Source organism: Drosophila gunungcola, unplaced genomic scaffold (genome assembly GCF_025200985.1).
Source record: "Drosophila gunungcola strain Sukarami unplaced genomic scaffold, Dgunungcola_SK_2 000016F, whole genome shotgun sequence".
Taxonomy (NCBI): domain Eukaryota; kingdom Metazoa; phylum Arthropoda; class Insecta; order Diptera; family Drosophilidae; genus Drosophila; species Drosophila gunungcola.
Genome location: NW_026453199.1, coordinates 1086832 through 1113042, shown reverse-complemented (window position 1 = coordinate 1113042; position 26211 = coordinate 1086832). Strand labels below are relative to the sequence as shown.

The following is a 26211-nucleotide window of genomic DNA, read 5'->3' as shown; positions in this document are numbered from 1 at the left end:
AGTCCGATTTTGATAAAATTTATACCATAATTCTGAAATAATTAAACATTGCTATATGTCGAAGAACTAAACTAAAAATTAAAAAAAAAACAAAAAGTTATAATTTTTTTTCATTTATTTTTCCGGTTGTGTTTGTGTTTGATGAAATTTAAACCGTAATTCTAAAAATATTAAACCATTACTATATCTCGAAGAACTAAACAAAAAATTAAAAAACAGCAAAGTTATAATTTTTTTTCATTTATTTTACCGATTGTTCCTATGGGAGCTATATGCTATAGATAGATTTTGATGAAATTTAAACCGTAAATTGGAAATATTTTACCATTACTATATGTCGAAGAACTAAACAAAAAATTAAAAAACAGCAAAGTTATAATTTTTTTGCATTTATTTTTTCCGATTGTTCCTATGGGAGCTATATGCTATAGTCGTCCGATCCGGCTCGTTCCGACTAATATACTACCTGCAATAGAAAGACAACTTTTGGGTAAGTTTCATGCAGATAGCTTTAAAACTGAGAGACTAGTTTGCATATAAACGGACGGACAGACGGACGGACAGACGGACATGGCTAGATCGACTCTACTAGTGATGCTGATCAAGAATATATATACTTTATAGGGTCGGAAACGTCTCCTTCACTGCGTTGCAAACTTCTGACTGAAATTATAATACTCTCTGCAAGGGTATAAAAAATAAAATCCATAATTAAATTGGAAAATAATTTCATTTTATTACGTTATTTTTCAAAAGGACCCACTGTACGAAGAGTACTAAAAGGGAACACACTGTAACACTTTGTTTACATAGTTCAAAGTCCCGGTCATAAACCCAAGTGGCAGAAATACGAACCGATCACTATTCCTTGCTCGCACACAGAAAGTGCAAGTGTCAGCATAACTGTATCACGAGCCGACTTCATGTATGTGCATATAACTCCGCGCTAAAGCCTAAGTGAGCATAGCATAAGTAAATTTGTAACCAGAAGAAACTCCTGAGAGCTGGAAGCGGCAACTACAGCCGCTCCAGTTAAATAAACCGATAATCGTGTAAACTTTAATAATGGTCTTTTTCTTGAATTGAATGAAATTGCTACTTGGGAAAAACGAGGATAAAAATAATACAATTGAATACATTAAATTCAAATAAATAAAGGCATTAAGGCCCCCCCCCCCCCAGAATGTTCACGCTTGAACATGGATAATTAGGTTGCTAGTGCAACACCACTTCTTGGGACCTAAGAAGTATGTTCCCCTTCCAACATAAATAGGATGGGATAACCCAAAGAATTGACATTTAACATTTACGACATACACTTGTCCCCGAAATAGAGTATACATATAATCTCCCAGAATTAACCCCTAAACCACTGTAACTGGTACATAAATGTAAAAGGGTATAAAAGACGCGATGAGCGCCAAATAAAGATCGAAATACTGTTGTATATATGCACAATATGTTTTAAACAAAATTTACCAATTTACAATTTATTTACATTTACATATATCAAACACATTACATATTTGAACCGCAATTGGATGCCTAATTTGTTAAATACCTTCCTCTCGTTGAATTCGCAAAATTGGTAAATTAATCCCAGCCGCTATACATAAACAATTCATAGTCACACATATATAAGCAGCTGCAGCGGTGAACTCTTTTCGATTTCGTTTTCGCTTAACCGCAGTTGCAATAGTTGTTGTTGGACTTTTTCTTTTTGGCGCTTAAGAGGTTAGCGTTCTGCCAACTGACGTGACACCCTGCACGGGATTTTTTTATTTTTTTCTTCTTTTGCAACCATTGTTAATTTCGATACCTCGTGTCTCGAAAACAAATTATTTTTTTCTTTCTCGTCGATTGTTTTTATTTTAACAATAATTAAATTATTGTTTTCGAACAAATAAATAAATAATTTGTAAAATAATAATAAAATTATTTTTTAGTCGTTATTTGTAATTTAATATTTTATTTATTATTTTTTATCGTCATAATTTTTTCTAAAATAAAATTAAAGAAAAAAAATGGAATCAGAAAAATTGAAATATAGATCAGTTTTGGAAGATCTAAACAAGAAAGGAAGCAAACTTCGGCAAGCCGAAGTTTATATACCCTTGCAGCTATTGCAAGAATTAAATATTTTTGAAAACATTAAAATTATGATTTACTTGCGTATTAGTCTAAAAACATTGAAGCAATGATGATTTGCAGCTCATTATTAGGTAGTTATTTTATATAATTTTATTATTTCTATTGGAGCTATATGATATAGTCGTCCTATTTTGATGAAATTTTAACCGTAATTCTGAAATATTTATCCATTACTATATGTCGAAGAACTTATAGAAAAATTTAAAAAACACCAAAGTTATAATTTTTTTTTATTTACTTTTATGATTGTTCCTATGGGAGCTATATGCTATAGTCGTCCGATTTTGATGAAATTTAAACCGTAGTTCTGAAATATTTATCCATTACTATATCTCGAAGAACTAAAAAAAAATTAAAAAACAGAAAAGCTATAATTTTTTTTCATTAATTTTTATGATTGTTCCTATGGGAGCTATATGCTATAGTCGTACGATTTTGATGAAATTTAAACCGTAATTCTGAAATATTTAACCATTACTATATCTCGAAGAACTAAAAAAAAAATTAAACAAGAAAGGAAGCAAACTTCGGCAAGCCGAAGTTTATATACCCTTGCAGCTATTGCAAGAATTAAATATTTTTGAAAATATTAAAATTATGATTTACTTGCGTATATGTCTAAAAACATTGAAGCAATGATGATTTGCAGCTCATTATTAGGTAGTTATTTTATATAATTTTATTATTTCTATTGGAGCTATATGATATAGTCGTCCTATTTTGATGAAATTTTAACCGTAATTCTGAAATATTTATCCATTACTATATGTCAAAGAACTAATAGAAAAATTTAAAAACACCAAAGTTATAATTTTTTTTTATTTACTTTTATGATTGTTCCTATGGGAGCTATATGCTATAGTCGTCCGATTTTGATGAAATTTAAACCGTAATTCTGAAATATTTATTCATTACTATATCTCGAAGAACTAAAAAAAAAATTAAAAAACAGAAAAGATTGTTCCTATGGGAGCTATATGCTATAGTCGTCCGATTTTGATGAAATTTAAACCGTAATTCTGAAATATTTAACCATTACTATATCTCGAAGAACTAAAAAAAAAATTAAAAAACAGAAAAGCTATAATTTTTTTTCATTTATTTTTATGATTGTTCCTATGGGAGCTATATGCTATAGTCGTCCGATTTTGATGAAATTTAAACCGCTATTGCTTTCCCTTTGTCTCTTTACAGGACCTTTGTTAGTTGGGTTATGCGAAGTAGAAGGTTGGTAATTCATGGGGTTATTCTGCCTACCTGTATTTAAACTGTTCCTAAAATTGTTATATGTTTGTGGGTCAGTAACGGTAGGGTTACTTGAATTACGATTCTGAGTATTTCTATCCGAATTGTTGGCTTGATTAGCTTGATAATTATTTTGATTAGTTGATGAATAATACGCAGTGTTTGTCATTGTAATACCTTTGATTGTTACTTAAATTTTTGTTTCCTTTGCTCTTGCGTTTATGATAATGAGATTTTTTAAATAAACGTCTTCAGGATTCTAGTTCCTAGTTCCATGGTGGCTTGTTTTAATTTTGGGATAGTATCAATTTCCTTGCGAGCCAACGACATGTACATTCTATCTGGTAATTATCTGTCAATGGTGGTTTTGGTAGTCCTCTTCAACATTTCAGAATAATTACTTTTATTTACAGGGTCACCTTCTAACTCTTACTTTTAAAAAATATTACAATGTTGAACTTCCAGCGACTGGATGAACTTACTGATGCTTCCGGAGTATGGGGTGTCTTCCAATTCCATCTCAGATTTCCAACCAGGTCGTCGCTCCTGCCTGAATAACAGCTTCCAGTGCAGTGTCGACAATCACTCGCTTGATAGCGCCATAAATGATATGGGCTAAAAATTCGACTTTGAATTTTGTTTCCGACCGCACGGGATTTTTTTTCGGTTTTTAATCCCGAACGCGAGAAAAAGGGAGCGTGGGCAAGGTGGTCATACACTGATCGAGTTGGCGGTCTCTTGTGTCGGAATGGTAAGACGGGACGGACGTGTCTCCCGCAGTAAGTTTCCGTGTAATCCGAAGTAACGCCTCGACCTCGCGACGGCTAGTGAGGTTAGTGTACAAGTTAACACGGTTTCATAGCAACACGTAAGTTCCCAAGCTGATCATGCATAACCGACTAAAATAATGCAAGACCAGCGATACCTACGGATGTTGCACAACGACGTCGCCAAAATCCCAAGCTTCGGTCAGCGCAATCAGCGCAATGCACTCTGATGCAACGGCGGCTACCTAGATCATGCATGGGCAGCCGGGTCAGCACTTCTAGGGCAATTACCAATTACCAAGTCTTCTCGTTCGTACAGGACAGTGCGTCTTAAAATAAATCCTTAAACAGGACTAATAATTAATTGGCACCCAACGCGTCGTAAGACCCTCGACCCGTGTTAAATAAAAAAACGCGTCGTATGACCCTCGACCCGTGTAAAATAAAAAAAACGCGATCGTAAGACCCTCGATTCAACGTTAAAATAAAAACATAAAACAAATATTTAAAATACGCGTTCGATTCGTAAAAAAAAGAGAAAAAACAAAAACAAATCAACCAAATAAAAACAACCAGGAACGACTACAACCATGTAAGTAGAGTGTTCATTGATATTTTCAAATTGCAAAATATTTTAAAAATATAAAAAAGTGATTTTCTAAGAGTCTCAGTCAAAAGTAAAACAAGTTCGGAAACCTTTTTAGAAAAAATTAAATACGAAAGGAACAAAATTCCTTGTTCTTTGTGTTAAAATCATATGAGCGTTAGAGAGATAGAGGAATTATTAGACAGATTTCAAGAACTAAATACCGCGGAAAGTTCACAACAAAATAGTTCAAGCATGGCACTGACCAGTGAATAATTAAAATCCATTATAGAAGGCGCAGTTGCGAGCGCACTTGCCGCGCAAGAAAAGAGCTTTGAGAAAAAATTACAAGATGTTCAGAAGCGATTAGGCGGTGTAAATATCGGCACACCAGAAGTAGAAACGTATATATATATGCTGCGAAACGTTAGATATTATGAAATCCCTGCCGGACTTTGAGGGAAAGAATGAGACATACGTCTCTTGGAGGAAAGCGGCGCATACCGCCTATAAAGTAATTGAAAAATATGATGGTAGTTCCAAGCACTACCAAGCCTTAGGCATTCTCCGAAACAAAATAAAAGGCTCAGTCGATATGGTTCTTTCGTCGTTCGACACGCCTTTAAATTTTAAAACTATTATTAACAGGCTTGACTTTACATACGCGGACAAACGACCGATATATTTAATAGAACAGGAGATGTCAACACTCCGTCAAGGAAACATGACACTTCTGCAGTATTATGACGAAGTAGAGAAAAAACTGACTCTCATAATAAACAAAACAATTATGACCTACGACAACACAGTAGCTGCCTCACTGAACGAAAAATACAGAACGGATGCGCTACGAGTATTTATTTCGGGCACAAGGAAATCGCTTAGCGACGTTCTTTTTTCGGCAAGACCAACCGATCTTCCTTCCGCTTTAGCATTAGCTCAAGAAGTAGACGCTAATCATGAGCGATACATGTTCGCAAGTAGTTTTGCACGTAGCACGGAGGAAAAACACCAAAGGGCTGAGCAAAGAAGTGCAACGACAGACGCTAAGTTTAACCCAAATGGTAAAAACCCCCACTTTAATAGAATACCACCAAAACAACCACCCAGACAGGATCCGACACAACCAAGTTGAAGTTGATCCCTCATTATCCCGTTTTAGACAACCCACCCAAAACCAACAAAGTGGACCGTTTTCAAGGCAATTTCAAAACATTTACCAAGATATTCAACCCAACGGTAACAATATTCAGGTGCAGACGATTAAAAGGCCCAATAGTAGTAGCGCTAGATATACAGGACCAAAACACCAGAGGATAAACCATCTGGCTGTAGAAAACGACCCACAAAATGATGAATACCCAGCAGTAGCCGAAGAGGAATGTGAGAACATCGACGATGACCTAGTAGAATACGATGAAATAAATTTTTTAGGCATAACTCCCTGCTCCCATTCATAGAAAGGGATATCGCTGGGAGAAAAATAAAACTTTTAATTGACACAGGGGCTTCAAAGAATTACATCAAACCTATGAAAGAATTAAAAAACGTTATTTTCGTAAATAAACCATTCTATAAAATCAATCCATGGTCACAACACAATAAACAAAAAAATATAATGCAGCTTTTTTATATAAATACAACATTTTTCTTGCTACCAAACTTAACAAAGTTTGATGGAATAATTTGACTGGACCTACTAAAAAAAAACTGACGTCGTACTTGATCTAAGAGAAAAAAAGTTAATAACTAATAGCAGTTCGGAGGAAATTAAATTTTTGAAATGTGCAGATGTTAATTTTACAAAAGTTGAGGATATAGTGGTACCACAGGAAATATTGGAAAAATTGCAGGAAATGTTAGGAAACCGTACGGGTGTATTTGCAGAGCCAAACAATACGAACATTATTGGTACTATCCGGACAGAAAATGAAGATCCGATATGTTCAAAATTGTACCCATACCCTATGGGCGTGTCCGACAGAAACACAAGCGTTATTACGAGACGGAATAATCCGACCATCTCGGTCTCCATATAACAACCCTGTTTGGGTTGTAGATAAAAAAGGGACCGATAAACAGGGAAACACAAAAAAACGCCTAGTAATAGACTTCAGAAAGCTTAATTTGAAGACAATAGATGACAAATACCCTATCCCGAACGTAGTTTTTATCTTGGCAAATTTAGGAAAGGCAAAGTACTTTACCACATTAGATTTAAAGTCTGGTTTTTTCAGTAGGAAATGGGAAATATGAGTTCTGTAGAGTACCCTTTGGATTGAAGAATGCACCCAAAATTTTTCAGAGAGCCATTGACGATGTGCTCTGAGAACAAATAGGGAAGTCATGCTATGTCTACGTCGACGACGGTATTATTTTTTCAGAAAATATGCACGAGCATGTGAAACACATAGCATGGGTCTTAGACAAATTATATGAGGCCAACATGAGAGTTTCGCGAGAGAAATCTAATTTTTTTAAAGAAAATGTAGAGTATTTAGGTTTCGTGGTTTCACGGGGAAGCATAAGAACATGCCCTAAAAAAGTAGACGCAATCCGTAACTACGAACAACCGACCACACTATTTATTGTCAGGTCATTTCTCGGACTAGCTAGTTACTATTGGTGTTTTATTAAAGACTTTGCATCTATTGCAAAACCTATAAGTGACATCCTAAAAGGAGAAAATGACAAGGTTAGTGGAGGACAATCAAAGAAAATACCTGTTAGCTTCGACGAAAATCAACGTCAGGCATTTGAAAAACTTAAGAGTGTTCTCGCGTCTGAAAACGTAATGCTATTATATCCAAATTACAAAAAAGCGTTCGACTTGACGACAGATTCTTCGTCTTTTGGTTTGGGTGCAGTCTTGTCACAGGACGGAAAACCTATAACCATGATATCACGAACTTTAAAGGACAGGGATTTTGCAACCAACGAAAGGGAGTTATTAGCAATAGTATGGGCCTTAAAAGTCTCAGGAATTATCTATACGGCGTAAAAAATTTAAACATTTTTACTGACCATCAGCCACTTACTTTCGCCGTCTCAGATCGCAATCCAAACGCAAAAATTAAGCGCTGGAAAGCTTTCATTGACAAGCACAACGCCCAAATTTTGTATAAGCCAGGAAAGGAAAACTACGTCGCTGACGCACTGTCCCGACAGCACATCCACGCGCTAGAGGAGGATGCCCAGTCAGATATTGTCACAATACATAGCGAGCTAGCACTCACCTAAACTATTGAAAAAACAGACAAACCGGTCAACTGCTTTCGGAACCAGATAATCATAGAAGGAAGCAGAACTGCTTCAGTTAAAACGGTCATTATGTTTGGTGAAAAAACTCGACATCTCTTATATTTCTCGGATAGAGAAACACTTATACAGAGAGTATGCGATGTGGTCAAAAAAAGACGTAGTCAATACAATTTTATGCAAACTACCAGTACTGGCATTTATCTAACATAAGTTAATAGAAACTTTCCCGACAACCACATTCCGTTACACGAACCGTTTGGTGACTGACATCCTAGACAAAAATGAGCAAAAATAAATTACTGTGTCAGAACTTAACAAGGCTCATAGGGCCGCTCAAGAAAACGTGAAACAGATTTTGCAAGACTATTTTTTCCCAAAATGACTCATATGGCTAATGAGGTGGTCGCAAATTGTAAAATATGCCAGAAGGTAAAATACGATAGGCACCCTCAGAAACAGATTCTCGGAGAAACACCCATTCCCTCGTACGCAGGCGAAATCCTACACACTGACATATTTTCAACAGACAAAAAATACTTTTTAACTTGCGTAGACAAATTTTCAAAATTTTCAATTGTCCAACCAATCGCTATCAGAACCATTGCACCCGTGCAAACCGCGATTTTACAACTTATTAATTTCTACCGGCGACCGAAAACAATATATTGCGATAATGAGCCCTCTATAAAATCTGAAACAATTAGGTCTCTTTTAAGCAATCGGTTTAACGTGCAAATCGTTAATGCACCGCCGCTTCACAGTACATCGAATGGACAAGTGGAGAGATTCCACAGTACACTAACAGAAATAGCACGGTGTTGAAAAATCGAAAGAGGTATTGAGGAAACGGTTGAATTACTATTACATAATTACATAAAGCTTAACGCAGAAATTAGAGATAAAGTCTCAAATGCACCGAACATCCAACTACAAAGATTAAAAAAAACTAGACAAGACAGAAATTTTCAAGTAGGAGACAAAGTTCACGTAAAATCAAATAAGAGGTTGAGAAACAAACTTTCCAATTCGTACACCGAGGAAACCATAGAAGCAGACTTGGGGACCACAGTCTTAATAAAGGGAGGGTGGTCCATAAGGACAATTTGAGGTAATAAAAATAAAGTTTATTTTTTTTGTATTCTTTTATTTTTTGTCGCCGTATCAATAACAGCCAAAATCACCGATTACACGGCCTCAAATTACATACCAATCATAGACGGAGACGTGACCATTTGGAAAGACTTCCAGTACCTAAAACATTCGACCAATTTAACAATGGATTCGGAGAAAGTAAAGGACACGGAAGAAATGAAAGAAAATTTCCCTCGGTCACATATGAGGCAGATATTAGACTCGGATTTACGACACATTAAAACTCTCATAGATACAGTTAATGTTCACCATAGACACGCTAGAAGCATCAACTTATTAGGCACAGCATTAAAAATCGTAGCCAATACTCCAGATTTCGATGACTTCGAGAAAATTAAATTCACGCAGAAAGAACTCATAGAATCAGAAAATAGGCAAATAAACATTAACACAAACCCCCAGGAACAAAAAAATATCCTAACAAACACAGTAAACATTTTAGTAAAAAACGCAAAAGTAGAACAGATAAATAGAAAATTTGTATGAAAAATTGCTATCAAGAAACAGAATAATTATTTCCGAACTCGAAGCCTTAATTTTGTCAGTTACACTTGCGAAAATTGGAATAATCAACCCCGCAATTTTAGATTCAAATGATTTACAAATTTTAATCAATGAAAATTCTACAAATGTTACTGTTACTGATCTAATGAAAGTTGCTCAAATTAAAGTTTTATTAAATAATAAGCCGTATGTAGCTTGTAAGAAGATAATCTTGCACCCCGTTGAAAACAACGGCACTATTATTAATTTTGCTGAAGACAATACTATAGCTGACTGCGGTAACAAAATCATGCCGATTGGAAACTGCAGCATCGCCCTTACAACAACATTTTGCAGAGAAATGCCCTACACAACTTGCGCACAGCAACTTCACTCAAGAGGCAACGCACACTGCTCGACTCGCACCAGCCACCTTGAACACCTAACAATCATCGATGATGGCATCATCATTCTTAATGACGGAACAGCTACGATCAATGGACAACTGGTAACCGGAACGTTCATCATTACATTCGAAGACGAGGTAAAAATAAATAACACCGTATACCAAAACTTGAAGAGCTACGTTAAGAAGTCACCAGTCCCAGCTGCATCAACAATCCTTAACATTACGGGCCATCAAGAAATACTGAGCTTACCATACTTACAAAAATTAAATATGAAAAACCTACGTTACATTGGCGAAATAGAAAAGGGACTGGAAACACGGCCTATAATATCTGGAGTGGCCACGATCGCCTCTACCAAAGATGCCAGCGAGATCAACGTCAGAGTGACCTTCAAATTATCATTGACAGCTTCAAGAAGTCCGAGGACGTCCTTCATCTAAGTAAGGGAGGAGTTAACACGGTTTCAAAGCAACACGGAAGTTCCCAAGCTGATCATGCATAACCGACTAAAATAATGCAATACCAGCGACACCTACGGATGTTGCACAACGACGTCGCCAAAATCCCAAGCTTCGGTCAGCGCAATCAGCGCAATGCACTCTGATGCAACGGCGGCTACCCAGATCATGCATGGGCAGCCGGGTCAGCACTTCTAGGGCATAATCCTAGCTTTCGTTATAAAAATTTTTGTACTAAGCAGTTAGTAGAATTTTGGAAATAAACCGTGACGGTCAAACCTCGCAATTACCAAGTCTTCTCATTCGTACAGTACAGTGCGTCTTAAAATAAATCCTTAAACAGGACTTATAATTAATTTGCATAATATTCCTCTCCGTTAAGTTAAGACGGTGTAGCGGACTCGTAGGAGGGTATTAGGTAAATATAATAATCTAGAAAAAAAATAAAGAAAAGAAGTGAAAGTGAAATCCCTCGGTTGTGATTTTTTATTGGTAATCGATCAGTAGCATCCCTCCTCGTAGTGTATGCGACCTGTACGCGGACACCCGTCCCGTCTGGTCTAGTACCCTAGCTTCCCTCTCCGTAATATTTGTGACCTGTACGTGGACACCCGGCCCGTCAGGTCTAGTATCCTAGCTTCCCTCATCGTAGTATTTGTGACCTGTACGTGGACACCCGTCCCGTCTGGTCTAGTATCCTAGCTTCCCTCCCCGTAGTATTTGAGCCTACTATATACTTTGTTAAAAAAAAAATCCAATAAACAAGATAAGATAGCATTTTTGAAATGAGAACGTTTTTCCTTTTATGGTTTGTACATGCGTACCAAAGCTATGTTTTAGGGTCCTGATACAAATTTTACTGTATTAAGCAGCACAAGCTGAACCACTTTTGTGTTTTTCCATTTTGTTTTTTTTTACTTTTAGCGGAAAAAACGGCCAAATGAGCTAGATTTTTCACGCAAACAACTAAAGCTACGGATACGTGCTATTAATCGTTAAAAATTCATTTTTAAGGTCTATTTACGTTTCCTTAATATAAATAATTACGGAACTACAGCCAAACTAATTTTTTGTGTTCACACTTAAGCGATTTTTTTTGAGTCCTTACAGCTTTTGAGATTACGCAACTTTTAACATAGAGTAAGAACTATATAGAGGCACCATTTGCTCTGCACGGACTGCTGCCCAAGCTCTGCTGAGAGCCATGTTCGGAGCTAACCTTGATTTCCCACCCCACTTTTCAGTTTTTGATTCGAACTTGCAATTCGGTCCCGCAGCGAACTTGCAACTGCACTGCTTGCACCAGCCCTTAGCAATGAGAGCGAGCAGTTCAGCTGCAGAAACTCACCGCGGGACCGAATTACAAGTTCGAATCGAACTGTGAGAGACTGAAATTTTCCCCTTTTTTAGTCTAGGTGGCTTTACTGGAAAAGTCACTCGAGAGAGCGGGCAGAGCAAATGGTGCCTCTATATAGTTTCTTACTCTATGCTTATAATATATAAAAATTGTGTTTTTTTTTTTAAACAACCCAATTCAGATCTTTTTAATTATCATTTTATGCTTATTTGAATGAGCAGAAATCTATGCAAGTCCAATTAGATTATGAACAATTCTTATTTTAGTTAATAGTAACATAAGCAAGGTTTTTATAGACATAATTATTTTGTGATCAGTGGACAGAATCGTGATCTTCAATTTTTATACCCTTTCAGAGGGTATTATAATTTCAGTCAGAAGTTTGCAACGCAGTGAAGGACACGTTTCCGACCCTATCAAGTATATATATTCTTGATCAGCATCACTAGGAGAGTCGATCTAGCCATTTCCGTCTGTCCGTCCGTTTCTACGCAAACTAGTCTCTCAGTTTTAAAGCTATCTGCATGAGTTTTGAACATGGTTTGCTTGAGATATGTTGAGCCGTCAATAAAGTCATTATGTGCTATAAGTAGCAGGACATTTGATTTTTCTGTGTGCATCATATAACTCTAGATAATTTGAAATCTCCCAGAACTACCATCTTATGGAAATTATCTTGATCATTTATAAATATCTAATATCTGCTTATACAGGTAGGCTTATGAAAATTTTGTAAATAAGTGTTCAGAAAAATCGGGGGATATATAAAATAAATAATAAAGGTTGTAAGACCTTGCAGTAGGTCAACCGATCGACCCAATTTTTCACATCATTACCTCAATAGCGACTTTTATCTCTTGACGGCACCACTCATTGGCGATGGTTGCGGCGACTTATGGTTTGATTTCGAAGAAAAACAGGTCAATGATGCCGCCTGACCTCGTTGTGTATGCATTTGCTTCTCCAAGACGACGTGCGGGTTTTATGAGCCCCAAATGCCGCAATTCTCTTTATGAGCTTCATTTGGAAATTTAATTTTTTGACAAAAATGGTACCCTTCCACCCAAGAGCACTTCGGCCTATTGCGCGAACTGAAAACGCATGAATTGGTCTTTCACAAATAAACCGCAATGTTAAAGCTATTTCATTAAAAAAAAAAAAAACAGGGAATGAAGCAAACTGCGGCAAGCCGAAGCTCATATACCCTTGCAGCTACTGCAAAAATTAAATATTCTTGAAAAAATTAAAATTATGATTTACTTTCGTATATTTTTAAAAACATTGAAGCTATGAAGATTTGCAGCTCAATTATTCGATAGTTCCTATGGCAGATATATGATGTCGTTTTCCAATTTTAACAGAACTTAAGGCGTGAACTGTCCAATTATTAATAAGTCAAAAAGAATTTAAAAAAAAAATTACAAAATAGAAAATATATTTAAAAATATTTTTTGTATACTTTTATTGTTTCTATAGAAGCTTTATGTTACAGTCGTCCGATTTTGATGAAATTTAAACCGTAATTCTAAAAATTCTATGTCAAAGAACTAAAAAAAAATACTAAAAAACAAAAAACTTTTAATTTGTTTTCATTTATTTTTCCGATTGTTCCTATGGGAGCTATAGTCGTGCGATCCGGCTCGTTGCAACTACCTGCAATAGAACAACAATTTTGGAAAAGTTTCGTACAGGTAGTTTTAAAACTGAGAGACTTGTTTGCGTAGAAACGGACAGACGGACATGGCTATATCGACTATCCAAGTGATTCTGATCAAGAATATATACATTATGGGGTCGGAAATGTCTCCTCCACTGCGTCGCAAACTTCTGACTAGAATTATAATATCCTCTGCAAGGGGATGTTTATGTTGTCGGACCTTCAGTTTTTGCAATTTATTCAAACTTTGTCGAGCTCTAGCATCTATAATAGGAAACCTATCCTTATAATAATTTATATAGTAAAGTTTAAGAAAGGTCTGTTTTTAGAGAAGCTATCGATGACCGAAATTGGTTAAGCTGAACTGGAGATAAAAGATAAAATTGGCAGGGGAAAAATGTTATTTACACGTTAAAAAAAATGGTACCATACAAAAAATTTTGAGTGTCATTGATCTTTGAGGATTTCATCGATTTAAATTTTTTAAATCAGTGAAATTTTATCGCCATCAAAGATGCCATCAATCTATTAAACTTAACAATCGTCCGGTAAATCGATTTTATATTATTTTTTCGGTATTTTTCTACTGTTAGACCCTGTTGTCTTAGCAACCATCTGCTGGTGATTAACATAAAAGTTTCACTGCTAGCTTTATGCACATGTACAACAAGGAAAATTTAACTGCCATTTAGATTTCAGAAAGTACTCATCGAAGCTAGTTAAACTCCCTTTGTAGCTCGACTTTATATATGGTAAAACTGCATATAAAACGTAAAACGGCCTATTTCAAGTAAATAATTGAACTTAAAATTAAGTTACAACAATCTTTAAGAAATTCTGTTACTTTGGAAATGAATTTCTGATGGTTTTCAGTAGTAAAGAATTGTCTCCTTAAGCACAAGGTCTTACATCTGGGAATAATAAAGTTTTGTGTTATTTGCGATTGTCCTAAGAGAAAGAATTGAACTAAGTTAGAGGTTAAGAATGTTATAAATCAAAATCCTTATACTACTAAATTTTTATTTACTACCCTAGTCCGTCCTAATTTAGAATATTGCGCTCCTGTTTGGAGTCCCCAGTATCAATTACACATTTATCGTATTGAGTCGGTACAACAAAAATGTTTTCTTTTTCTTCATGGTTTGAACTGGGATCAAAACGTAAGGTTGCCTTTTTACTCTGGTAGTTTACTATTGCTTAGTTTACCTACTCTTGTTAATTGTATAATCATTTTTGCAACTATTTTTATGCACAATCTTGTCAGAGGTGATATTGAGTCCATAGAATTTTTAAGCCGCTTAACTTTTAATGTGTCTTTTACGCCAACCGCAACTACCATTGTAACGAACTGAGTTTGTTTATTTCTGCTCGCTACAAATATCGTGCGGGTGGCTCAGAAGATGTATGTGTTCGTCTCTCCAAATTTATATAAACGTGACCGCCAATTGACTAGGAAGAACGCACAGTAAGTTCGGGTATACACAAGGATTCGCCGACTTGACCCTCGGCCTGGTGATGATAGTAACAAGTGCGAAACTCTATAGCCTACTTTGCCGGCTTCGTCTGAGCACTTTCCTTCCCACGATGATGCTCCGGGCGGCTCCGGCGTTGATCAACTCGCTTCGGGTTGACTCTGCTGCTTGGGGTTATTCTCGGGGTGCTCGTGGTTTTATTTACTGCCGTTGGTTTGGCTACCTCCAACGTAGTCCCTGAGACAAACGCTAGCTTCTGGACAAACGCTTTCACACTAGCCTTTTTGCCGCGGACTTGTAGACTTGCAGTTATCGATGTCCTCGCTCTGCTCCCTGGTACGATGTCCTGGCTCTGCTCCTTGCTTTCTCCTGCAGGAGCAGACGCAACTGGGTCTTTGGCTCTCGTGATTCGCAGCTGCCGTTTGGGGATATTAGCGGTGAACTGCTGAGCATACGCCTTTCGAGACACTTGTCGCACCAGGACGGTCAGGCGAAAGTCGGACTTCGCCAGTATTAATGTATTCTCCAGTATTAATGTATGCTGATGATATTAAACTATGTTTGTCCTATAATAATTTGTAATCGGGACCGAGTATTTTCGGTCAACGATTTAGGAGTTCTTGACCCAAAAGTAAAATTCAACTGACACATAAAGTCTACTGTTAACAAGGCTATGAGCGTTAAATCTGAATTGCCTTAAATGTTAATGTCTTTTAATAGGGAACTGCCTACGTTTATAAGCTGTTTTCTTCATAAAATGCCACTGTATTTATCTTTTGCTGGTTCCAAGATACAATCATGCATGCCAAATGTGCAGGACTCGTTGGCAGAGTTAGAAATTACATTGACTTGCGGACTTCTTTTATTAGTTTAGATCGGGTTTCTATGTAGTGACGATGAGCGTGCTCAAGGATACTACTATATGAGCCTACTATATACTTTGTTAAAAAAAAAATCCAATAAACAAGATAAGATAGCATTTTTGAAATGAAACGTTTTTCCTTTTATGGTTTGTACATGCGTACCAAAGCTTTGTTTTAGGGTCCTGATACAAATTTTACTGTATTAAGCAGCACAAGCTGAACCACTTTTGTGTTTTTCCATTTTGTTTTTTTTTACTTTTAGCGGAAAAACGGCCAAATGAGCTAGATTTTTCACGCAAACAACTAAAGCTACGGATACGTGCTATTAATCGTTAAAAATTCATTTTTAAGGGCTATTTACGTTTCCTTAATATAAATAATTACGGAACTACAGCCAAAACTAATTTTTTGTGTTCACACTTAAGCGATTTTTTTTGAGTCCTTACAGCTTTTGAGATTACGCAACTTTTAACATAGAGTAAGAACTATATAGAGGCACCATTTGCTCTGCCCGGACTGCTGCCCAAGCTCTGCTGAGAGCCATGTTCGGAGCTAACCTTGATTTCCCACCCCACTTTTCAGTTTTTGATTCGAACTTGCAATTCGGTCCCGCAGCGAACTTGCAACTGCACTGCTTGCACCAGCCTTTAGCAATGAGAGCGAGCAGTTCAGCTGCAGAAACTCACCGCGGGACCGAATTACAAGTTCGAATCGAACTGTGAGAGACTGAAATTTTCCCCTTTTTTAGTCTAGGTGGCTTTACTGGAAAAGTCACTCGAGAGAGCGGGCAGAGCAAATGGTGCCTCTATATAGTTTCTTACTCTATGCTTATAAGATATAAAAATTGTGTTTTTTTTTTTAAACAACCCAATTCAGATCTTTTTAATTATCATTTTATGCTTATTTGAATGAGCAGAAATCTATGCAAGTCCAATTAGATTATGAACAATTCTTATTTTAGTTAATAGTAACATAAGCAAGGTTTTTATAGACATAATTATTTTGTGATCAGTGGACAGAATCGTGATCTTCAATTTTTATACCCTTTCAGAGGGTATTATAATTTCAGTCAGAAGTTTGCAACGCAGTGAAGGACACGTTTCCGACCCTATCAAGTATATATATTCTTGATCAGCATCACTAGGAGAGTCGATCTAGCCATTTCCGTCTGTCCGTCCGTTTCTACGCAAACTAGTCTCTCAGTTTTAAAGCTATCTGCATGAGTTTTGAACATGGTTTGCTTGAGATATGTTGAGCCGTCAATAAAGTCATTATGTGCTATAAGTAGCAGGACATTTGATTTTTCTGTGTGCATCATATAACTCTAGATAATTTGAAATCTCCCAGAACTACCATCTTATGGAAATTATCTTGATCATTTATAAATATCTAATATCTGCTTATACAGGTAGGCTTATGAAAATTTTGTAAATAAGTGTTCAGAAAAATCGGGGGATATATAAAATAAATAATAAAGGTTGTAAGACCTTGCAGTAGGTCAACCGATCGACCCAATTTTTCACATCATTACCTCAATAGCGACTTTTATCTCTTGACGGCACCACTCATTGGCGATGGTTGCGGCGACTTATGGTTTGATTTCGAAGAAAAACAGGTCAATGATGCCGCCTGACCTCGTTGTGTATGCATTTGCTTCTCCAAGACGACGTGCGGGTTTTATGAGCCCCAAATGCCGCAATTCTCTTTATGAGCTTCATTTGGAAATTTAATTTTTTGACAAAAATGGTACCCTTCCACCCAAGAGCACTTCGGCCTATTGCGCGAACTGAAAACGCATGAATTGGTCTTTCACAAATAAACCGCAATGTTAAAGCTATTTCATTAAAAAAAAAAAAAACAGGGAATGAAGCAAACTGCGGCAAGCCGAAGCTCATATACCCTTGCAGCTACTGCAAAAATTAAATATTCTTGAAAAAATTAAAATTATGATTTACTTTCGTATATTTTTAAAAACATTGAAGCTATGAAGATTTGCAGCTCAATTATTCGATAGTTCCTATGGCAGATATATGATGTCGTTTTCCAATTTTAACAGAACTTAAGGCGTGAACTGTCCAATTATTAATAAGTCAAAAAGAATTTAAAAAAAAAATTACAAAATAGAAAATATATTTAAAAATATTTTTTGTATACTTTTATTGTTTCTATAGAAGCTTTATGTTACAGTCGTCCGATTTTGATGAAATTTAAACCGTAATTCTAAAAATTCTATGTCAAAGAACTAAAAAAAAATACTAAAAAACAAAAAACTTTTAATTTGTTTCATTTATTTTTCCGATTGTTCCTATGGGAGCTATAGTCGTGCGATCCGGCTCGTTGCAACTACCTGCAATAGAACAACAATTTTGGAAAAGTTTCGTACAGGTAGTTTTAAAACTGAGAGACTTGTTTGCGTAGAAACGGACAGACGGACATGGCTATATCGACTATCCAAGTGATTCTGATCAAGAATATATATACATTATGGGGTCGGAAATGTCTCCTCCACTGCGTCGCAAACTTCTGACTAGAATTATAATATCCTCTGCAAGGGGATGTTTATGTTGTCGGACCTTCAGTTTTTGCAATTTATTCAAACTTTGTCGAGCTCTAGCATCTATAATAGGAAACCTATCCTTATAATAATTTATATAGTAAAGTTTAAGAAAGGTCTGTTTTTAGAGAAGCTATCGATGACCGAAATTGGTTAAGCTGAACTGGAGATAAAAGATAAAATTGGCAGGGGAAAAATGTTATTTACACGTTAAAAAAAATGGTACCATACAAAAAATTTTGAGTGTCATTGATCTTTGAGGATTTCATCGATTTAAATTTTTAAATCAGTGAAATTTTATCGCCATCAAAGATGCCATCAATCTATTAAACTTAACAATCGTCCGGTAAATCGATTTTATATTATTTTTTCGGTATTTTTCTACTGTTAGACCCTGTTGTCTTAGCAACCATCTGCTGGTGATTAACATAAAAGTTTCACTGCTAGCTTTATGCACATGTACAACAAGGAAAATTTAACTGCCATTTAGATTTCAGAAAGTACTCATCGAAGCTAGTTAAACTCCCTTTGTAGCTCGACTTTATATATGGTAAAACTGCATATAAAACGTAAAACGGCCTATTTCAAGTAAATAATTGAACTTAAAATTAAGTTACAACAATCTTTAAGAAATTCTGTTACTTTGGAAATGAATTTCTGATGGTTTTCAGTAGTAAAGAATTGTCTCCTTAAGCACAAGGTCTTACATCTGGGAATAATAAAGTTTTGTGTTATTTGCGATTGTCCTAAGAGAAAGAATTGAACTAAGTTAGAGGTTAAGAATGTTATAAATCAAAATCCTTATACTACTAAATTTTTATTTACTACCCTAGTCCGTCCTAATTTAGAATATTGCGCTCCTGTTTGGAGTCCCCAGTATCAATTACACATTTATCGTATTGAGTCGGTACAACAAAAATGTTTTCTTTTTCTTCATGGTTTGAACTGGGATCAAAACGTAAGGTTGCCTTTTTACTCTGGTAGTTTACTATTGCTTAGTTTACCTACTCTTGTTAATTGTATAATCATTTTTGCAACTATTTTTATGCACAATCTTGTCAGAGGTGATATTGAGTCCATAGAATTTTTAAGCCGCTTAACTTTTAATGTGTCTTTTACGCCAACCGCAACTACCATTGTAACGAACTGAGTTTGTTTATTTCTGCTCGCTACAAATATCGTGCGGGTGGCTCAGAAGATGTATGTGTTCGTCTCTCCAAATTTATATAAACGTGACCGCCAATTGACTAGGAAGAACGCACAGTAAGTTCGGGTATACACAAGGATTCGCCGACTTGACCCTCGGCCTGGTGATGATAGTAACAAGTGCGAAACTCTATAGCCTACTTTGCCGGCTTCGTCTGAGCACTTTCCTTCCCACGATGATGCTCCGGGCGGCTCCGGCGTTGATCAACTCGCTTCGGGTTGACTCTGCTGCTTGGGGTTATTCTCGGGGTGCTCGTGGTGTTATTTACTGCCGTTGGTTTGGCTACCTCCAACGTAGTCCCTGAGACAAACGCTAGCTTCTGGACAAACGCTTTCACACTAGCCTTTTTGCCGCGGACTTGTAGACTTGCAGTTATCGATGTCCTCGCTCTGCTCCCTGGTACGATGTCCTGGCTCTGCTCCTTGCTTTCTCCTGCAGGAGCAGACGCAACTGGGTCTTTGGCTCTCGTGATTCGCAGCTGCCGTTTGGGGATATTAGCGGTGAACTGCTGAGCATACGCCTTTCGAGACACTTGTCGCACCAGGACGGTCAGGCGAAAGTCGGACTTCGCCAGTATTAATGTATTCTCCAGTATTAATGTATGCTGATGATATTAAACTATGTTTGTCCTATAATAATTTGTAATCGGGACCGAGTATTTTCGGTCAACGATTTAGGAGTTCTTGACCCAAAAGTAAAATTCAACTGACACATAAAGTCTACTGTTAACAAGGCTATGAGCGTTAAATCTGAATTGCCTTAAATGTTAATGTCTTTTAATAGGGAACTGCCTACGTTTATAAGCTGTTTTCTTCATAAAATGCCACTGTATTTATCTTTTGCTGGTTCCAAGATACAATCATGCATGCCAAATGTGCAGGACTCGTTGGCAGAGTTAGAAATTACATTGACTTGCGGACTTCTTTTATTAGTTTAGATCGGGTTTCTATGTAGTGACGATGAGCGTGCTCAAGGATACTACTATATGAGCCTACTATATACTTTGTTAAAAAAAAAATCCAATAAACAAGATAAGATAGCATTTTTGAAATGAAACGTTTTTCCTTTTATGGTTTGTACATGCGTACCAAAGCTTTGTTTTAGGGTCCTGATACAAATTTTACTGTATTAAGCAGCACAAGCTGAACCACTTTTGTGTTTTTCCATTTTGTTTTTTTTTACTTTTAGCGGAAAAACGGCCAAATGAGCTAGATTTTTCACGCAAACAACTAAAGCTACGGATACGTGCTATTAATCGTTAAAAATTCATTTTTAAGGGCTATTTACGTTTCCTTAATATAAATAATTACGGAACTACAGCCAAAACTAATTTTTTGTGTTCACACTTAAGCGATTTTTTTTGAGTCCTTACAGCTTTTGAGATTACGCAACTTTTAACATAGAGTAAGAACTATATAGAGGCACCATTTGCTCTGCCCGGACTGCTGCCCAAGCTCTGCTGAGAGCCATGTTCGGAGCTAACCTTGATTTCCCACCCCACTTTTCAGTTTTTGATTCGAACTTGCAATTCGGTCCCGCAGCGAACTTGCAACTGCACTGCTTGCACCAGCCTTTAGCAATGAGAGCGAGCAGTTCAGCTGCAGAAACTCACCGCGGGACCGAATTACAAGTTCGAATCGAACTGTGAGAGACTGAAATTTTCCCCTTTTTTAGTCTAGGTGGCTTTACTGGAAAAGTCACTCGAGAGAGCGGGCAGAGCAAATGGTGCCTCTATATAGTTTCTTACTCTATGCTTATAATATATAAAAATTGTGTTTTTTTTTTTAAACAACCCAATTCAGATCTTTTTAATTATCATTTTATGCTTATTTGAATGAGCAGAAATCTATGCAAGTCCAATTAGATTATGAACAATTCTTATTTTAGTTAATAGTAACATAAGCAAGGTTTTTATAGACATAATTATTTTGTGATCAGTGGACAGAATCGTGATCTTCAATTTTTATACCCTTTCAGAGGGTATTATAATTTCAGTCAGAAGTTTGCAACGCAGTGAAGGACACGTTTCCGACCCTATCAAGTATATATATTCTTGATCAGCATCACTAGGAGAGTCGATCTAGCCATTTCCGTCTGTCCGTCCGTTTCTACGCAAACTAGTCTCTCAGTTTTAAAGCTATCTGCATGAGTTTTGAACATGGTTTGCTTGAGATATGTTGAGCCGTCAATAAAGTCATTATGTGCTATAAGTAGCAGGACATTTGATTTTTCTGTGTGCATCATATAACTCCAGATAATTTGAAATCACCCAGAACTACCATCTTATGGAAATTATCTTGATCATTTATAAATATCTAATATCTGCTTATACAGGGAGGCTTATGAAAATTTTGTAAATAAGTGTTCAGAAAAATCGGGGGATATATAAAATAAATAATAAAGGTTGTAAGACCTTGCAGTAGGTCATCCGATCGACCCAATTTTTCACATCATTACCTCAATAGCGACTTTTATCTCTTGACGGCACCACTCATTGGCGATGGTTGCGGCGACTTATGGTTTGATTTCGGAGAAAAACAGGTCAATGATGCCGCCTGACCTCGTTGTGTATGCATTTGCTTCTCCAAGACGACGTGCGGGTTTTATGAGCCCCAAATGCCGCAATTCTCTTTATGAGCTTCATTTGGAAATTTAATTTTTTGACAAAAATGGTACCCTTCCACCCAAGAGCACTTCGGCCTATTGCGCGAACTGAAAACGCATGAATTGGTCTTTCACAAATAAACCGCAATGTTAAAGCTATTTCATTAAAAAAAAAAAACAGGGAATGAAGCAAACTGCGGCAAGCCGAAGCTTATATACCCTTGCAGCTACTGCAAAAATTAAATATTCTTGAAAATATTAAAATTATGATTTACTTTCGTATATTTTTAAAAACATTGAAGCTATGAAGATTTGCAGCTCAATTATTCGATAGTTCCTATGGCAGATATATGATGTCGTTTTCCAATTTTAACAGAACTTAAGGCGTGAACTGTCCAATTATTAATAAGTCAAAAAGAATTAAAAAAAAAATTACAAAATAGAAAATATATTTAAAAATATTTTTTGTATACTTTTATTGTTTCTATAGAAGCTTTATGTTACAGTCGTCCGATTTTGATGAAATTTAAACCGTAATTCTAAAAATTCTATGTCAAAGAACTAAAAAAAAATACTAAAAAACAAAAAACTTTTAATTTGTTTTCATTTATTTTTCCGATTGTTCCTATGGGAGCTATAGTCGTGCGATCCGGCTCGTTGCAACTACCTGCAATAGAACAACAATTTTGGAAAAGTTTCGTACAGGTAGTTTTAAAACTGAGAGACTTGTTTGCGTAGAAACGGACAGACGGACATGGCTATATCGACTATCCAAGTGATTCTGATCAAGAATATATATACATTATGGGGTCGGAAATGTCTCCTCCACTGCGTCGCAAACTTCTGACTAGAATTATAATATCCTCTGCAAGGGGATGTTTATGTTGTCGGACCTTCAGTTTTTGCAATTTATTCAAACTTTGTCGAGCTCTAGCATCTATAATAGGAAACCTATCCTTATAATAATTTATATAGTAAAGTTTAAGAAAGGTCTGTTTTTAGAGAAGCTATCGATGACCGAAATTGGTTAAGCTGAACTGGAGATAAAAGATAAAATTGGCAGGGGAAAAATGTTATTTACACGTTAAAAAAAATGGTACCATACAAAAAATTTTGAGTGTCATTGATCTTTGAGGATTTCATCGATTTAAATTTTTTAAATCAGTGAAATTTTATCGCCATCAAAGATGCCATCAATCTATTAAACTTAACAATCGTCCGGTAAATCGATTTTATATTATTTTTTCGGTATTTTTTTACTGTTAGACCCTGTTGTCTTAGCAACCATCTGCTGGTGATTAACATAAAAGTTTCACTGCTAGCTTTATGCACATGTACAACAAGGAAAATTTAACTGCCATTTAGATTTCAGAAAGTACTCATCGAAGCTAGTTAAACTCCCTTTGTAGCTCGACTTTATAGATGGTAAAACTGCATATAAAACGTAAAACGGACTATTTCAAGTAAATAAATGAACTTAAAACAAGAAGGAAAGCAAACTTCGGCAAGCCGAAGTTCATATACCCTTGCAGCTATTGCATTAATTAAATACTTTTGAAAACATTTAAATTATGATTTACTTGAGTATGTGCTAAAAAAAACATTGAAACTATGATGATTTGCAGCTCAATTATTAGATAGTTATTTTATATATTTTTATTATTTCTATGGGAGCTATATGCTATAGACGTCCGATTTTGATAAAATTTATACCATAATTCTGAAATAATTAAACATTGCTATATGTCGAAGAACTAAACAAAAAATTAAAAAACAGAAAAGTTATAATTTTTTTCATTTATTTTTTCCGATTGTTCCTATGGGAGCTATATGCTATAGTCGTCCGATCCGGCTCGATCCGACTTATATATTACCTGCAATAGAAACTTTTGGGAAAGTTTCATGCAGATAGCTTTAACACTGAGAGAAAAGTTTGCGTAGAAACGGACGGACAGACGGACATGGCTAGATCGACACTCCTTGTGATGCTGATCAGGAATATATACTTTATAGGGTCACTGCGTTGCAAACTTCTGACTGAAATTATAATACCCTCTGCAAGGGTATAAATATTTTGCCGGCAAGACCTTCGCCTATGCTCACAGAATAGGATCCGTGCCGACCACTGCTCTATCAATTAATTTCCGCGGTCGTTCCTTTACAAGGTTGCTTTCAAAAAAGCTTCATGTGGTGCGTGCGTCCCTGCAGCAACGTGAATTCTATATGGAACTCATGCGGGTAGGCTCGACTGGGGAAATGATTGATTTTTCTCAGATAGTTTTTCCTTTTCATCCAACGTTATTGTGCTTACAGAAACCTGACTAAAACCGGATATTCTAAGATCCGACGTTTTCACATAAATAATAGTGTTTGCTTACTGTTGACTTAAGCCTCATTTCTAAGAAATGAAGGACATAAAATTCCTTGATATCGCTTCACAGTAGTTTCATATATAATACTTAAAATTGGTTTTTTGTTGCCGGAAGTTTCTTAGAATATTCCTTTTTGTAATAGCTGCTAGTGTGTGTATATAACCTTCAGCTCACCGAAGAAGCTTTCTTGCTAGTCGAACTTTATCAACTCAATTGAAGCGGCGGATCTCTGATATATTAGTTTTAAATAAAAGATAAACAATCGTTAAGCAAATTCCAGTTTTATTATGGCGCCACCACTTTATTTTTAAACACAGATTTAAGTAAACCAATATTTCAATGTGTGTAGTGAAGTAAGCCCCTAGTTTCAGTTGGTTTATTTCACCTCCTTGACTTGCAGTCCTGGCGGTAAAGATTGCTTAATTTTGTCGGCCTTTTCTTTATCCTGCACGACAAGGGTATAAAGAAACCGTGAGCAACGGATCTTAAATTTAGTGTTTGACGGATTCTTCTTGATTTTAACAGCGCGAGCATCTGAACGACGTGCTTTATTAAGAAAGTCTTTAACTTCCTTTATTTCCCGCGGCATCTACATAATATGATATGTTAGGGTCAAGAAAATTGTCTGTTTAAATGCAAGAACTTACATTGATTCAAACTCAAAAGTTTCAACAAATTCACGAAAATGGCTTACTGCTCGCTCTGAAACAGCAAAGGAAAGAGAAATGCTTTATTTCCGGTTGTCACAGTGCATGACTACTGTTGCATATTCTACAAATCGAGTGCTTGTTCAAAGAAGCCAAGATGTCGTCACACAAATTTGTGATCTTATATCGTATTCCCACAGAGCAGTAAAAATTGATATCTTATAGCCTGATTCCATTGGCGCATTTAAACGCATTAAGCCTAATGCGCATTTCTTTACACAGGGAATCCCATAAGGCTAAATGCCGCATTTAAAATAAATGCGATTTTTAAATGCAATTAAAACCCTTCGCCCCGAACATTTATAAAAAAAATACCGGAAAATACCGATGTTTAACGATATTTTGTTCGTGACACCACTACAACAGCTGTTTTCTATATGCAAGGTTGGCGCAATTTTTGTTGTCTTTTGAATATAAAATGTATTTTCTTAAAAAAAACTTAAAACTAGAGCGCACGCTGCAAATTCTACTCGCAGTACCACAATGCATTACTGCTAGATCTCAGGCAGGAAAACACTTTCAAATATACGGGGATTCTTGCCCGTCATAACAACGCAATCAGCTTCTCTTCCTTGTCGTCCTAGTTGGCAAATGCCTCGGTCGCATTATGCATGTCCTGCTGAGCATTAAAGATTTGAGTAAACTCACTCATATTTATTATTTTTAATAAATGTTTATTTGTTTCGCCAAAATTCTAAAGTAAACAAACTCAGATCTGCTGTTCGTGCCACTCACATGTCGGAGTAACATTAGCTAAATGCTAATGCGCCAATGGAATCAGGCACATTTAAAATATCCAATACTGCGGCAAAGGAATCAAGCTATTAAGCAGTTTCAAAATTATGCTAAAACTGTTAACGGCCTAGTCCCACAGACCACCTTCCACCATTTCATGAAATATGTTC

General features: G+C 36.2%; 1 protein-coding gene across 1 annotated transcript; it reads right to left on the bottom strand.

Moving 5' to 3' along the window:
• Nucleotides 1-24864: 24864 nt before the first annotated feature.
• On the bottom strand, nt 24865-25407 carry LOC128263688 (60S ribosomal protein L38). The gene is made up of 2 exons (XM_052998774.1): nt 25247-25407; nt 24865-25188 (listed from the first exon to the last, which is right to left on the bottom strand). The coding sequence occupies exon 2, from the start codon at nt 25186-25188 to the stop codon at nt 24976-24978; it is 213 nt and encodes a 70-aa protein (XP_052854734.1). The 5' UTR covers nt 25247-25407; the 3' UTR covers nt 24865-24975.
• Between the last annotated feature and the right edge of the window lie 804 nt (nt 25408-26211).